The sequence below is a fragment of the Mus caroli genome, unplaced genomic scaffold (genome assembly GCF_978045245.1).
Source record: "Mus caroli unplaced genomic scaffold, Mus_caroli_1 scaffold_4, whole genome shotgun sequence".
Lineage (NCBI taxonomy): Eukaryota > Metazoa > Chordata > Mammalia > Rodentia > Muridae > Mus > Mus caroli.
Genome location: NW_028227259.1, coordinates 100,205,545 through 100,221,456, shown reverse-complemented (window position 1 = coordinate 100,221,456; position 15,912 = coordinate 100,205,545). Strand labels below are relative to the sequence as shown.

The following is a 15,912-nucleotide window of genomic DNA, read 5'->3' as shown; positions in this document are numbered from 1 at the left end:
CCCTTAAAAAATTAGAAACCCCATTTATTTAATTATTTATTTAACAGAGATTTATTATAGCTTTGGCTGGCTTAGAGCACACTATGTGGACCAAACTGGCCACAAACTCACATAAATAATCCACTTGTTTCTCCTGTCTCCTAAGTGCTGGGTTGGAGTAAAGTTACATGATAGTCCTATATGTGTATGTTTTTAAATTTTACTCTGAACCATTTGTTGATAGTTTTATTGTTTCATTGCTGGTTTTAAATGCTGCATGAGAAATCAAGTGTGGAGCAACTGATGTAACTCAGTAAAGAGGCTGCCTAGCATTCACAGAGCTCTGTTGATTCTAGTGCCACATAACCTGGGTGTGGTGCCAGCATGTATTTGAAATCTCAGCACTTTGGAGGTAGACAGGTGATGATCAGAAGCCTAAAGTGATCCTCAATTACATTTGAAATTTAGCCTGAAATATATGGAAACAGAAGGAAACAATATTTCCTATTTAAAAAATTTTCATACAGTATTTTTGGATCATATTCTTTCTTCTTACTCAGCTCCTCCCAAATCCTACCCACCCAAATACATACATGGTTTTTCTATCAAAAACAGAAACAATGAAAACAAACAAACAAAAAATAATATAAAAAATAAAGCCACCGGTCCTTCCAAATGTGTACTCTTTGGTTGGTGGTTTAGTCCCTGGGAGCTCCGGGGGTGGGGGGGGGGTCTGGTTGGTTGATATTATTCTTTCTATAGGGTTGCATAGGAACCCTTCAGTCCTTTCTCTAACTCCTCTATTGGGGACCCCATGCTAAGTCCAATGTTTGGCTGCGAGCATCTGCCTCAGTATTTGTCAGGCTCTGGCAGAGCCTCTCAGGAGACAGCTATATCAGGCTCCTGTCAGCAACACCTGTTGGCATCCAAAGTACTGTCTGCGTTTGGTGACTGTATATGGGATGGATTCCCAGGTGGGGCAGTCTCTGGATGGCCTTTCCTTCAGTCTCTGCTCCACACTTTGTCCCCATATTTCCTTTAGACAGGAGTCCTCTGGGTTAAGAATTTAGGGGAGCCTCTACAGGTTCTCCCTCCCCTTTGTTGGATATTTCAGCTAATCTCATCCCTGTTGGGTTCTGAGAGCCTCTTGCTTTCTTGGCATCTGGGTCTTGCTTGTGGCTATCCCCAGTTCCCATCCCCCATAGCTACACACCTCTGTTCAAATTTCTGACCCTCCGTATATCATCCCTGTCTCCTCTCATACCTGATCCTGCCCTCCATTTTCTCCCTCTTCCTCCTCTCTTCCTCCCAAGTTCCTCCCACCCTCTACCTCCTGTGATTATTTTGTTCCCCCTTCTAAGAAAGACTGAAACATCCACATTTTGGTCTTCCTTCTTGAGCTTCAGATGGTCTGTGAATTGTATCTTGGGTATTCTGAGTTTTTGGGCTAATATCCACTTATCAGTGAGTGCATACCATGTATGTTCTTTTGTGACTGGGTTACCTCACTCAGGATGATACTTTTTAGTTCCATCCATTTGCCTAAGAATTTCATGAAGTACCACATTTTCTTTATGCATTTGTCTGTTGAAGGACATCTGGGTTCTTTCCAGCTTCTGGCTATTATAAATAAGGTTGCTATGAACATAGTGGAGCATTTGTCCTTCTTATATGTTGGAGCATTTTTTGAGTATATGCCCAAGAGTGGCATAGCTGAGTTCTCAGGTAGTACTATGTCCAATTTTCTGAGGAATGGCCACACTGATTTCCAGAGTGGTTGTACCAGCTTGTAATCCCACCAAAAATGGAGGAGTGTTCCTCTTTTTACACACCCTTGCCAGCATCTGCTGTCATCTGACTAAACCACCAACCAAAGAGTCCACATGGAGGGACCCATGGCTCCAACCGTATATGTAGCAGAGGATGGCATTGTCTGGCATCAATAGGAGGAGAAGCCCTTGGTCCTGTGAAGGCTCGATTCCCCAGTGTTGGGGGAGGACAGGGCAGTGAGGTGAGAGTGGGTGGGTGGGTGGCAGAGTACCCTTATAGAAGCAGGGGGAGAGGGGGCGGGGGAGGCTGAGGGGGGCAGGAGGGATCCAGAGGGGAAACTGGGAAAGGAGATAACATTTGAAATGTAAATACATAAAATATCAAAAAAAAGTAAAATAAAATTAGAAAAGCATCCTTTCTGAGTTGGCCAGCAGCTACTTCTGGGTATAGGGCCTGCTCAGGGATGTGGTTGAGTGAGAGACTTTGGAGCACTCAGCCCTGAAAGGGGTATCTTTATCAGATTTCTTCCCTTGAGACTCTTGGATCTATGCAGAAAAAGGAGTGGAAAGGTTTTAAGAACCAGAAACGGTAGATGACTCCAAGGGGGGAAAAATGTGCCTATATATATGGATGATGGTTTGATGATAGAAGTATAAAAAGTTTTGAGATCAAAGACAGTAAAACTTCTCCCTTGATCTGATTATATTTGACTGCATGGGTGGTTTGTTTTTTATTAATTAATTTCAGATATCCTTTTCACAATGCTGTGATAGGAACTGGAGAAGTGACTTAGCCATTTAAAGCACTGGTTGATTTTTCTAGAAGACAGAGGTTTAATTTCCATACCTACATGGAAGCCTACAACCTTCTCTTCAACTTGATTGTATTGTGGTTAGAGAATGTAGTCTTTTTATTAAAAAATTTAATACCTTATAAGCCAACACATTCTTAGTTTTTGTAGGTGTTAAGCATGCACTTCAGAAGAATAGACTTCTGTAGTTGTTGATGGCAGCATTCTATTATACCAGTTTATGGTTGTTGGTGATACTGTACTAATGTGATTAATGTATATTTAATAATTTAGTTTTACTAATTGTTAAACTGTTTAAAATTGCAAATGTACTTGTTTCTTATTATCTACCTCAGAAGTTTAATTATGTGTGCTAAGGATACATTTTTGTGTATTTCATTCATTCCTAATCTTTTTTTGTATCTTTTTAACTTAGTGCTTCTTTCTTCTGTTTGGTTTATATTTTGTTACTTTTTGTAACTAAAGGTAGTAACTTAAATTATTAATGGAAATCTAGCCTCTTTTAACATAAATATGTGTGTGTTATGTTTTCTTTTTTGTTTGTTTTTTTTGTTTTTTGAGACAGGGTTTCTCGGTATAGCCCTGGCTGTCCTGGAACTCACTCTGTAGAACAGGTTGTAATTGTGCTGTAGTTATGCAAGCTTTTTTTTTCTCTACTCTACTGTCAACTTTTGCTTCTCATTTTTGTTTTTTCAAGATTTCTTTTGGTTTTTTGAGACAGGCTTTCTCTGTGTAGCCCTGGCTGTCCTAGAACTCACTCTGTAGTCCAGGCTGGTCTCGAACTCAGAAATTCCCCTGCCTCTGCCTCCCAAGTGCTGGGATTAAAGGCATGCGCCACCATGCCCAGCTCAAGATTTATTTTTATTTTGTGTATATGAAACTTTGCTTTCATGTATATATGTGTATCATGAGCATTCCTGATGACTGAGGAGGCTAGAGGAGGGCACCTGATACCCTGAAACTAGAGTTAGAGAAGGTCATGAGCCGCTGTTTGGATTTTAGTGTACTAAATGATTTTAACTGCTGAACTTTCTCTGCAGCCCCTGCTTCTGGTATTTTAAGCTGTTGATTGGCACATACATGTTTATGATTGTTATTGTTCTATTTTATTTTTTAATTTTGGAAACTACTTTATCACATATTAACGTAGCCATTCTTGGTTGTTGAAAAGTTATTTTCTAATTTTCTCTATTGTTGTATTTGAAGGTATGTAGAATACTTGATTTATTTTTTATTCACCTTACTAAGATTTTATTTTGCCTTTTAATTTAACTAAAGTTTAGGTATTCTTACTGGTACCATAATAGTTCTTACAATTTTCTCCTTTGACCATCAAATACTATTTAAGAACTGGGAGTGAAGTGGTAATGTTAATGCTCCTAGTTTTATCTTTTTTTTTTTTTTTTAAATATATTTTAGTTTTCCTTCTCATATTTTTCTTTTTGTTTGGACAGCTTCCTTTAACACTGGCCATTCTTTAAAGGTAGATCTATCTGTTAATGATCAGTCTTTTAGCTTTTCATGACATTCTGACTTTTATTTCCTCTTGATCCTCCTTTCTACTAATCTCAGCCACACAGTAGTTTGGAGTATCTAGGGTTACATGCATGCACCCATGACGAGCTCCTTGATTTCTAAAGGATAGTTCTTTTGTTGTAGCCATTGAAAAATGTAGTGTTTCCTTAGGCTTCCAATGGAATTTAAATTGGTGTTTTCCTATAGGTAATCTGTTAGGTCTTTGATGTTTCTGAAGTTATTTTTCTAGTTCTCAGAAATTTAGTTAGAATTTCATCAAATTTATTTGACTTAAATTTATTTACTTTCTTTGATTTCTAGTTGAATGGAAATTTTTATCCATTATATCTTAGAAAACTTTTCAGCTTTATATTCTTTGTTCTAGACTATTAATGATAGGAATTTAGACATTTTTATAATTCCATAAGTAATTTCTCAATTTATTTTATTTTTCAGTTTTTTGAGACAGGGTTTCTTTGTGTAGCCCTTGCCGTCCTCCTAGAACTTGCTCTTTAGACCAGGCTGGCCTTAAACTCACACAGATCTACGTGCCTCTGCCTCCCAGCTATTGGCATTAAAGGCATATGTCACCACTACCCAGTGTATTTTTGTATTTTCAAAGACTTTTTTCTGTTTTTGTTTTTTATTATTATTTTTAACGTATATTCGTTCATTATAAAAGTCATTGATTTTTTTATTTTTTTAATCATTTCAGTGGTCTCAGTTCTGGTTGAACAAGGTGGGTTTGAAAACGTCCTCACTACTTTATGGCATAGGATTCTTCTGAGGGAATGAATGGTCCTGCTGCAGATGTAACACAACATCATAGATAATTACTTCATCTTGGGGGCAGGAGTTTTCTGGAAGGTTGTATTTTCCTGGAATTCAAGGTGATGACAGGATTAGGATAAATGTCTGGAGATCTTTGGCAACTCTGGGATGTGACATTACAGAAAGTTGCCAGTGAAGTACCTCAACTTCTTTGTTTCCTCAATTCTGAAGAGAATGAGCTAGCCACTCTTGAGTGAAATTGACATTATAAAACAGTGAAAGAAGTCAGGAGTTGGTGAAGCACACCTCTAATCCCCCAGCACTTAACAGGGGCCAGGGGCAGGGAAAGGGGCAGGCAGATAGGTGAATTTAAGCTGAGCCTGGTCTACTTTTGAGTCTGAGTTCCAGGACAGTGAGAGCTACACAGAGAAATTGTATCTCAAAAACCACAAAACAATGAAAGAGCAGGTAATGAAAGCCTCATTAGAAAACTCTTTATTTACATTCATTTTCTTTTTCTGTTTTAAGATACTTGCTTTACCGGTATGTTAAGTTTTTACATAGCTTTAAGTTTGCAGAAGGGAACAAAGATAAATCATGACAACCTATGTAATTAAAACAAAAGATTTTGCTTAATGTTTTAAGTTTAAGGCACTTTTCATAAAATCATACATGTGGAATTAATCATTAATGAGTTTTTTAATGTCCTTTTCTAATAGTAAGTGCTCCGTGTGAGATCAGAGGACAGCTTTCAGAAGACTCCTTTCTTTGTGTCCTGTCGCTCTCACTGCTCTCTGTACTCCATGCTAGCTGGCTTGAGCTTCCAGCTGATCCTCTGGCCTCCTCTCATCTCTCTCATCTTAGAAGAGTGCTGGGATATACAACAGAATAAGGCTTTTTACATAAGTTCCAAGGATTCAAGCTGAAGTAACAGGAATTTTTACCCACTGATTCCTGCTTTTTTTGAACTCTTAGTTTTTAAGTCTATGTTCAAATCCAGGATTGGATTTTTAGCCTACTTGTGGGCTTAAATCACAAATAGGTAGATTTGGTATTAGAAACTAAATGACACTGATTTCATACACATAGAGGATTATTTTGTTTTTAACTTTTTTCTTTCAGTTCATCCAGAGCAGCTTCCTCCGAGGCCATGGATTACATTAAAAGAACGAGACCAAATTCTGCCATCAGGTAGCTTTTCTCTCTTTTACTTTTAAAATAAAGCTCTATTTGAGCTTGTGATTACAGGCTTTCATTTTATCTACCATGGGTATAGATGTGCCCAAAAGTGTTGATAGGATAGACTAAAACAACATCAAGATAGGCCTGTTATACAAGTAAACACCTCTTGTCTTTCACATTGCTGCACTGGGCTAGAAAGTTATTCTTTGTGATGCAGCTTATTAGCGCTCTTAGGTGGTTCTTCTAATGAGCAATAGTAACCTCGCTTCTGAAAGGCTCTACGTTTCCTAGGTACTTTACCTTCTGTGAGAGGAAGACTGGCAAGATACTTAATGTTTAAGATAGTGTGTAGAAATGTCAGAAGAATTAATTGTAGAAATGGTTCAGAGTATTTCATAACTCGAAGGGCATAACTTGGCATATCTGAAACAGTAATATATGAAATTTAAGCCATTATGTCTTTTTGCAGATGGTTAACAGTTTTACCTTTTTGTAGTACTTTTAACTGCGTGGTAAGACATTTTAGGTTTGGAAATGCTACTTAAAATAAGTTATAAAGGGGCCAGAGAGATGGTTCAGTGGTTAAGTGCATTTTTTGCTCTTGAAGAAGACCTTTGTTCAGTTTCTAGGGCCCACATGGCAGCAGTCATCCGTAACCTAGTTCCAGGGAATCTGGTTCTCTAGGATATCAGGCTCTTTTGAGATGCATATATGCAGGAAATCATGCATATACATAAAGTAAAATCTTTAACAAAATTGTGAGATATTGTTTAAGTGCCTTTTAAATGACATCCATAAATATTTTTATGATACTTAATTTCATTTTAAAATTAAATAAACATTTTTAGCTTTCATAGGTTAGACCAATTACTGAACACTACTACTTTAATGGTTTTTAAGGGTTAGAAGTTGCTATCAACATTTTGAACAATATAGACCTTTCTGTTTCTGAGTTGTTTGGTCAGGGTGTTCTTGTTGTTGTTGTTGTCATCCTTATTTTGTTTTTAAAGACAGGGTCTCTCTATTTAGGTCTGGTTGTCCTGGAGCTTGTTGTGTAAACCAGGCTGGTCTCACAGAAATCTACCTTCTTCTGCCTCCCAAGTGCTGATATTGAAAGTGTGTGCCACCACACCTGGCCTTTGGCTTTATTTTTACTTAAACATTCAGAACAAAATATTTCAGTATTGGGTAAAATGTAATAAGACTTCTTCATGCTTCTCTTTGTATTTTAATGATGCTGAGAAATAACTCTTCACGATACAGTTTTGTGTCTTTCACAACTATAGGAAAACATCAGCCTGTTAAATAGACATTGTTTCAAAATTTCCACAAATGAACATTTGTTTTAGCATGATACATATAGAATGATCTAAGTAAAGGAAATCCTTCATGTTTTTAGAGGGCCTTGAATTAGATAGATTGGTTTGCTGTAGTGTGGTTTATATCCTTTCTACTCTACCCTCCTCCATCTTTCTTAGAAATGGAAGGCTCTTCCTTGGTTAGATTTCCATCTTCTGTTAAGTGAAATTAAGCCAGATACTGAAATAAAAATATTTTGTCTTTTGTATTTGAAATTTAGATTTATGAAAAAAATTCACATAAGACATGAAGATAGATGGGAGGAAACTATTTGGGAAGAGAGCAGAAGGGAACCCTATGGGGGGCATTCAACAGGCGCTGGGGTAGTCAGGGATAGGTTCATATGAACAAAGTATCTTAGGTACAAAAATGTCAGTGAACATACACTAATTAAAATGAAAACCAGTGTAAAGGTTAGTTTTTTACATTAAAGATGAACATATATTTTGAGCTCTTTAATCCCTTCTTGAACACAAATGAACATAACTTAAAAGGCTTCTACTATTACATAGCCACATATCTATTAAGAAAAGGAAGAGATACATACAGCTAAATATTAAGTAGTCAGTGATTCCTAGAGTAATGTTTTCTTAGGGTTAACTGTGATGAAGAACCTAGTAAAGATTTTCCTTAGTTTGGTACTAACTGAGTAGATTCTGAGTGTCAGTATTGAAAAATGCCCCTTTCTTTTGCTGTATAGAGAGATGTGTGTAATAACTCAGGTAGTGTAGAGTGATTGTATACTGAAATTATTTTAATCATTAACTGCAATAATTAGGCCCAATTAGAGAAAAGTCTTCTAGATAGAAATGGAAATTGGAAATTATATCTGCAGCTTAATTAATTTCCACTTTAAAACTTGTAAAAATTGCATTAATGCAGAATTTAATCTTTGTTAGAGAAATTTCCACTCCTAGACTTTTCTAGAAAAATCTTACATCAAAAAGTCTCTATATTAGCAAAACCAATAACTACAACAATCTAAGTAACTTCTTTTCCTCTTCAAATCTGGATAGGCAGAACATGCTAAACTCGGGGTACTAACTTTCACAGAATCGTGGCTTATGAATTGTTCAGGGTCATTTCCAAAGTAAATACAAAGGATATAAATAATTCCAACTGAAACGTAGACTTCAGTATACAAAATGGCCATGAATCTAACACTTTTCTGTCTTTTCTATTATTGAAAGTGAACCCAGCTTCAACAAAGTTACTTTAACTTTAGTTGCTTAGAAATTTATGAAATTGATGGTTTTTAACCATGCAGGTTTATTAACCTAAGTGCTATCTTCTTGAAAATATGTATGCCAAAAACCTAATGCTCTGACTTAGCATAGGGATATCCTTTGTATCAGGGTTTCTTTGTTATTTAATGGTTTTTTGTTTGTTTGTTTGTTTGTTTTTGTTGCTGTTGTTTTTGAAAACCATCTACATGGTGACTAAAATGGGTACCTAAGATGAAGAATATTTTAGGAAATTTAGGCCTTATTTTTGTTTAACATTATATCTAATTTGAGTCAATTCAGGATTTTGTTAAACTTTAATTTCTGTTTCACAGATACTTAGGGGTCAGAAGTGGTGGGTTTCCAAGTATTAAGGTGATCATTAATGCTGTTGACTCTCAGAGCATAATTTAGAGTAGTGAGGGAATCTGGATTATTAGTTTGCTACATTTGTGGTTGTGGTTTTTAATAAGTCAGAATCTTACAGAATAATAACTTTACTTCAGAAATGAATATTAGATTGACAGAAAGGATTCTCTTATGGCTAAATTTGGTCACCCTTTTTTGGCTTAGATTAGTAGAAATATTAATAGGTCCCTAAAATGTTAGCTATCAATATTTTGATAAAAAGTAAAGAAATTAGAACACTTTAAATTAAACTAAAATTTGTATTTGTTTTAATTTAAAAAACCTTTCTCCATAAATCACATGCAAATAATTAATACTCTGATTTTCAAAAGTTGAACTTACTAAATTTTCTTCAAAATTTTCAATATGGATAGTTAAATTTAGACTGTTAAACATTAGCGCATTGTACTTCAATGTCATCATAAGATAGCACTGTAAGTGAAATTGTCTTTAACTTGAAATGTGAATGTAAAAGTCATAGAAGATACTACATTTTTGAGAAATCCTGCATTCCAAGTTAAACAAAAGTAAATACTTTATCATAATTTGCTTCTCCTGGCATTTTGCATATGAACTGTTTTTATGTGCTTATGCATGTATATTCTTGATACTGAGTAACAAAAAGTTGCCTAATTTCCTCCTTTTTGTCTGTTTTTTTCTCCCCTTCTTAGCATCATTCACGGTTATGTGTTACAATGTGTTATGTGATAAATATGCTACCAGGCAGCTATATGGCTATTGTCCGTCCTGGGCATTAAACTGGGAATACAGAAAAAAGGGAATTATGGAAGAAATTGTTAACTGGGATGCAGATATCATTAGTCTTCAGGTAACACTATAGAAATTAAATTGTGTTTAACCTAAAGATGAACTAAAAATAGTAGAAAATCCTACCTCTGGGGGGAAAAAAGCCCATGTTCAAAGCAAAACTGAAAAAGAATATTTTTTTTCTCCTTTAAAGGGGCAATAATTTCAGTAAAACTGAAAGAGATTTTCATAGTGTAACTATATTGCTGACTGAGGACACATGTATATTTATTTTCATTTACTGTTTTCTGAAATTAATCTTGCCTCCTATCCATGTTAACAGTTCCTTGTGAGCATTTTATTGGAATTATTGAAAGAGAAAATTTGCAAATGAGTCTTTCAGGAATAAAAGTTTTACTTAAGACTTGAGTTCAGAAGAAGAAAAATTTCTTAAAGATGTTTCTTAATCATTAAAAAAACCTGCCCAGTTAATTCATAAAATTTATTTTACTTGATGAACTATTTCTAAAATTTAGACCTGTCTGAATGTTTCTCTTTTTTAAACAGATCTGTATTGGTAAATTTTTTATATCTGTTTGACTTCTCAAAAATAATTTTAAAATTCCTTTTCAGTTTGTTTAAATACTTACTAAGGGTTCAAATCTCTCAGGAGGTAGACCACTCACAGAAGACGGGCTCAGTTGTAGAAGTTGCTTACATAGCCTTGAATTGGAGAGGAGGACTTTTCACCTTTCTATTTAAAACACCATGTGTTGAATTTAACTGAAGAAGAAATATGTATTCTTTGGAAATTGAAATTTCTTTTCAACATTTAGCAATAATTAGCCCAGAATTTTGAGTATTTTTTTTGTTTTTGTTAGTAATTTTATTGATTTCAAAGCATCTTATTTTCATTTGAAAAAATTCATATAGACAATTATGTTTATTTAATTAGATACAGCATGATACTTAAATATATGTGTACACTGTGGTATGGCTTGTTCATATATCCATCACCTCAAATAGTTAAGGATGCTTTAAAATTATTGTAGTATCTTATACATATTTAGTGTTTCCTGGGAAGAAAGCTGATGACTTGCTTTTTGTTTTTTGGTTTTTTGGTTTTTTGTTTTTTTTTTTTTGCTACACAGTATGCCCCAATCCAGCCATGGCTATGTACTGAGGCCCCATGTCAAAAAACAAAAGAAACACGGAAATCTTTTTTTTTTTAATGGAGTAGCTTGGTAATTATTTTTGTATCTTACATTGAGAGTTGGGAGGAGGAAGCATATGCAGTTGGCTGTGGCTCACTGTCCAGCTTTCTCTTCAGTATTCATAGCACCATGCTCAGGCCTTTTAAGTCAAAGGTAGTTTGAAAGATAAATCTGAATTTAAGGAAACTTTTCTTTTGTAAAAGCCATAGTACATTATAGAGTATGCTGCAAAAGTTGAAAAATTAGAAAGTGTGACTAAGGAAAATGTGAACTATATATGAAAGGCCTGAAGTATTTTTATATACTTTTTTTGTTCTTTTCATTTAGTTAAAAGTATTTTAATGAATAAAGACTATAATATTGGCATATTTTCTTTATCCACTTATTACACTTTTTCATGTTACTCAAACTCTTAAAATCAGCAGATGAATTACAATGTTTAAATTGTAGAACAGTCATTTGGAGCTTTTATTTTTTTTTTTTTAAATCATGCTATTGAGAGCACCTTTATATGCACATATCATCACTTCTACATTTTTTTGGAAAGGTTTATTTAAAATATTCTATGGATCAAAGAATAAAATCTCTAACTTAATTATTTAAATTAAGAGACCATTTTTTTAAAAAAAAATTTATTAGATATTTTCTTCATTTACATTTCAAATGCTATCCCAGAACTCCCCCATGCCCCCGCCCCCCACTCCCCTACCCACCCACTCCTATTCTTGGCCCTGGCTTTCCCCCATACTGAGGCATATAAAGTTTGCAAGTCAAGGGGCCTCTCTTCCTAATGATGGCCGACTAGGCCATCTTCTGCTGCATATGCAGCTAGAGACTTAAGAGACCATTTTATGATCTGAAATTTTAGATTTTTATTTTGTTATTGCTAATAGTGTCTTTTGCACTCTTCAGATATCATTTCTTTATACCACAATTTAAAAGAATAATTTAATCACTTTTCTTTTTACAGGAAAGATTCACTATTTCCTATCACTTAATATGTGATTTATTTAATTATATTGGAGTTAACCCTAATTTGGGAAACAGGAAAGCTGAGATATAATCTTACTCCTGTTGTTAACCAGTACAGTGAACATGAGAAAGTCATGCCACCTTTCTTGTGCCTTCATGGTTAAAATACTGCACATGTCAAACACAACTGCTTATGATAAGATTGCTGGATAATATGTTACGTAAAGTGCTTTGTTGTAATCAATTCTTACTCATTACAGAATATTTTTATGTCTTAACTATTTTCACTGTCCTGTAGATAACAATTTTTCCTTCATCTTAGGAAGTGGAAACAGAGCAATACTTTACTCTCTTTCTGCCAGCATTGAAGGATCGTGGATATGATGGATTTTTTTCTCCAAAGTCACGTGCCAAAATCATGTCTGAGCAGGAAAGAAAGCATGTGGATGGTTGTGCAATATTCTTCAAAACAGAAAAGTGAGTCAGAAGAGAAAGCACAGCAATGTACACTTAATTACTTTTAACTTTTTTTTTCTTGGAAAAATTTTATATTGGTTATTTTATTTATTTATACTTCAAATGTTAGCCCCGTTCCTGGTTTTCCTTCTACAACCCCCACCCCTGCTTTTATGAGGTTGCTTTTCCACCCACCCATCCTCCCACTCATGCCTCATTGCCCTAGCATTCCCCAACACTGGGGCATCAAGCCTCCACAGGACCAAGGGCCTCCCCTCCAAATGATGAGGCCATCCTCTGCTACATATACAGCTGGAGCCATGGGTCCCTCCATGTGTATTCTTTGGTTGGTGGTTTAGTTCCTGGGAGCTCTAGGGGGTCTGGTTGGTTGATACTGTTGTTCTTCCTGTGGGGTTGCAAACCCTTCAGCTCCTTCAGTCCTTCGCCTTTCTCCTTCATTGAGGGCCCAGTGCTCGTGTTCGCTGCAAGCATCCACATCTGTATTGATTAGGCTCTGGCAGAGCCTCATAGGGGACAACTATACCAGGCTCCTGTCAGCAAGCACTTCTTGGCATCAGCAATAGTGTCTGGGTTTGGTGTCTGCAGATGGAATGGATCCCCAGGTGGGACAGTCTCTGGATGTCCTTTCCTTCAGTCTCTGTTCCACTCTTTTCCTGCATTTTTCTTAGACAGGAGCAATATTGGGTTAATATTTTTGAGATGGGTGGGTGGCCTCATGCCTCAACCGGTGGTCATGCCTAACCTCTGGATATGATCTCACAGGTACTCTCTCCCCTTTGTTGGGTATTTCAGCTAATGTCCTCCCGGTTGGGTCCTGGGAGCCTCTTGCTTTCCTGGCATCCGGGACTTTCATTGAAAATAGTCTTTAATTTGATTCTAAAAGAGTAAAGCTAGAAATTGCAATACTGTTTTTCTTAGGCAGTGTACAAGAAATGAAGATATTTATTATATTGTTATTGGTAGATTACTGTGAAATTTTGAGATGGATTTGAAGATAACAGTTTTTAATGTATTTCCATAGAGTAAAACATCAGTTATATGTAAAGTATAATTAATAACGGCAATATATGATATGGATTTCCTTCTGTGATTTCATTTTCAATTAATATTTCATTAATAGTAATATTACTGTTCAATATTAAATATAACTAATAATTTACTTCCTAAATGCATATTGAATTCTTTTGTGACATGTCTTTGCTAAGCACGAATAAGTTCTAGTCTCATTAGAACTTTAAATATAGCAGGAAAATGATAGGAACACAGAACAATCAAACAATAGGACCTGTATAAGAAAGTTCTAGTTCTAGGATAAGGAGAGGGCAGAAGCAAAGCATAAGGCTCAGGGAAGCAGGGAGTGAAAAGATTCGCACCACTTAGTGAAAAACAAAATGCACACAACTGTGAGAAGTTGAATTTCATTCTTAATACTTTGGGCTTAATATACTAGACAGTTACTTACATACAGGATAGCATATATGTGTTTATGCCCTTTTTCTAATATTTCCCTATTTAAACCCCATTTTAACAAAATCAGCTAGTTTTTTTTTCTTATAATACATCTTTCCATCATACCAAACTACTTTATGTGAACAATATCAGTGAATTTAAAAAATATTTGGCCTAATTCTCACTTTTATGTATCTAATTTCTTGTCTTTTTTCATGATTTGTAATAAACATTTTAGTTTTAGAAAAAAGTGTAGAGCTGTATAATATTTAATAGAGAGCATACTCAGTTCACCCCCTTTTTTGCAAGTTTTATTTTATTAGATTAAAAACCCTTTCAATTAATTATATGGCTTGTCTTGTTTAAATTTTAAAGTGATTCTCAGTGGTAGGTAGACAACCTTTTTCTTAATTTTTTTAAATAGATAATGAAATGAAGACACAGGCAGATAGGTTCCATGAAGAAGGCTACATGACGTCTTACTTCATAATTCACACCATCAACTTCTATATACAGTATCTTTTAGGCTTTTTGTTAAGCTCTGATACTATTTTTACTTCTTACAAGGTTACCTCATTTGGAAAATTTGGCTTAAATTTGACATTTATTACCAGTGTTCATAGAAAAAGTTCTTTGAAACACTTAAGTTTAAAAAATATGTGGTAACAGTGAAATGTTAAATTAAGATCAACCTATTGTCCTGCTTGCTTCCCTTCCTTCCTCCATCCCCACTTTCTTGTTTTTCCCTACTCTTTCTCTCCTGATCTGTCTCTCTATGTGGCCTTGAGCTCACTGTTCAAGTGCTGGGGTTGCAGGTGTGTGCCACAGCATCTGGTTCACATCCTTCTAATACTTTCTGGATAATGTGGATGACTTTTTGTTTGATCACTGTTTTGAAAGGAGAAATTTAAATTCCTTGGTAATTTACTAGAGGTGGTTAATATTTTGCAGAACAGTTATAACTGCAATATAGGACACTTTTAACCATTATAGTTGTAGATTCATTCTTGGATTATTACAGTACTGTGAATTTTTTTTTTAAATAAGTACAGAGGAAATAGTTTGTTGCATTCTTTTTCCTTCCCTTCTTAGCTGTCTCTTTCCTAAATAGTATAGTATCATGGAATGCATAACAATGAAGAATTTTGAGTGTGACACATTTCATTAAACCATTTGCTAACAGTCCAAGCACCCTACTTTTGAAGACTGTTTCTTCTGTTCTCTAATTCCTTAGTTGACTGTAGTTCTTCATCTGGGGGTGAGGCTTTAGGGGCCCCACTTTTACTCTCTTCTTTCTTCATGGCAGAGGTAATAGTACAAAGGCTAGGAAATCACAGCTCTACTAGTATTTAGTCAGCTGTGTAATCGTGAGTAAGTTGTTTGCACTTTTAGATCAGTTCTTTTACTTGCTTATTCTTGTAAGAAACATTTTATGTTGTTTACAAAAGTAACAAAGTAAAAACGATAGCTAGAAGGGTATTTTGATTTCATATTCACTTTCAAAGTCTCTTAAATCAGAATAGACAGTAATTTTTATCAAAACACTTATCCATATGGTGAAAGAATGGAGTAATTTTTGGGGGGTAAAAGCTAGGATATATATTAAAGACATATAAAGAATTAGAGTACAGTAAAATATTCTAGTGATTTCTTTTTAAGATGGGAGGGGGTCACTGATTGTTGAGCTTAAGGCTTCAAGCACTTCAAACAGGCACTCTGTCACTGAGCCACACTAACCTGCCAAGATTTAATGTGGCAGTCTCATCAGGACCTTTTATTTTAGGTATCATAAGCATCATTTGTTCTTAGTTAAAGGTACTGCAAAATTATATTTTGATCTAATGCCAGAAATGAGTTTTGCTTTGTCTTTTATGTCAAATATGATCTACAGTAGGTAAACATAATACACATACATGCATTTTTTTTTATATGTAGTGTGTATAGAGAACTGCATTAAAGACGGATTTTTGTCTAGACAGGGTAGGAGAGGAAGAGAATACCAAGAGGAGGGGGCAGAGGAGGAGATGGGGAGGGT

At 35.2% G+C, this 15,912-nt stretch overlaps 1 protein-coding gene across 5 annotated transcripts in view; it reads left to right on the top strand.

Annotated features, from left to right (window-relative positions):
* The window catches only part of Cnot6l (CCR4-NOT transcription complex subunit 6 like), an 87,383-nt gene that overhangs the window by 52,811 nt on the left and 18,660 nt on the right, over positions 1-15,912 (top strand). For all 5 annotated transcript variants that reach the window (XM_029476935.2, XM_021162286.3, XM_021162285.3 and 2 more), the window contains 3 exons: positions 5,969-6,037; positions 9,690-9,847; positions 12,274-12,428. In XM_029476935.2, coding sequence (XP_029332795.1) covers positions 5,969-6,037; positions 9,690-9,847; positions 12,274-12,428 — 382 coding nt within the window. The remainder of the gene's footprint in view (positions 1-5,968; positions 6,038-9,689; positions 9,848-12,273; positions 12,429-15,912) is intronic.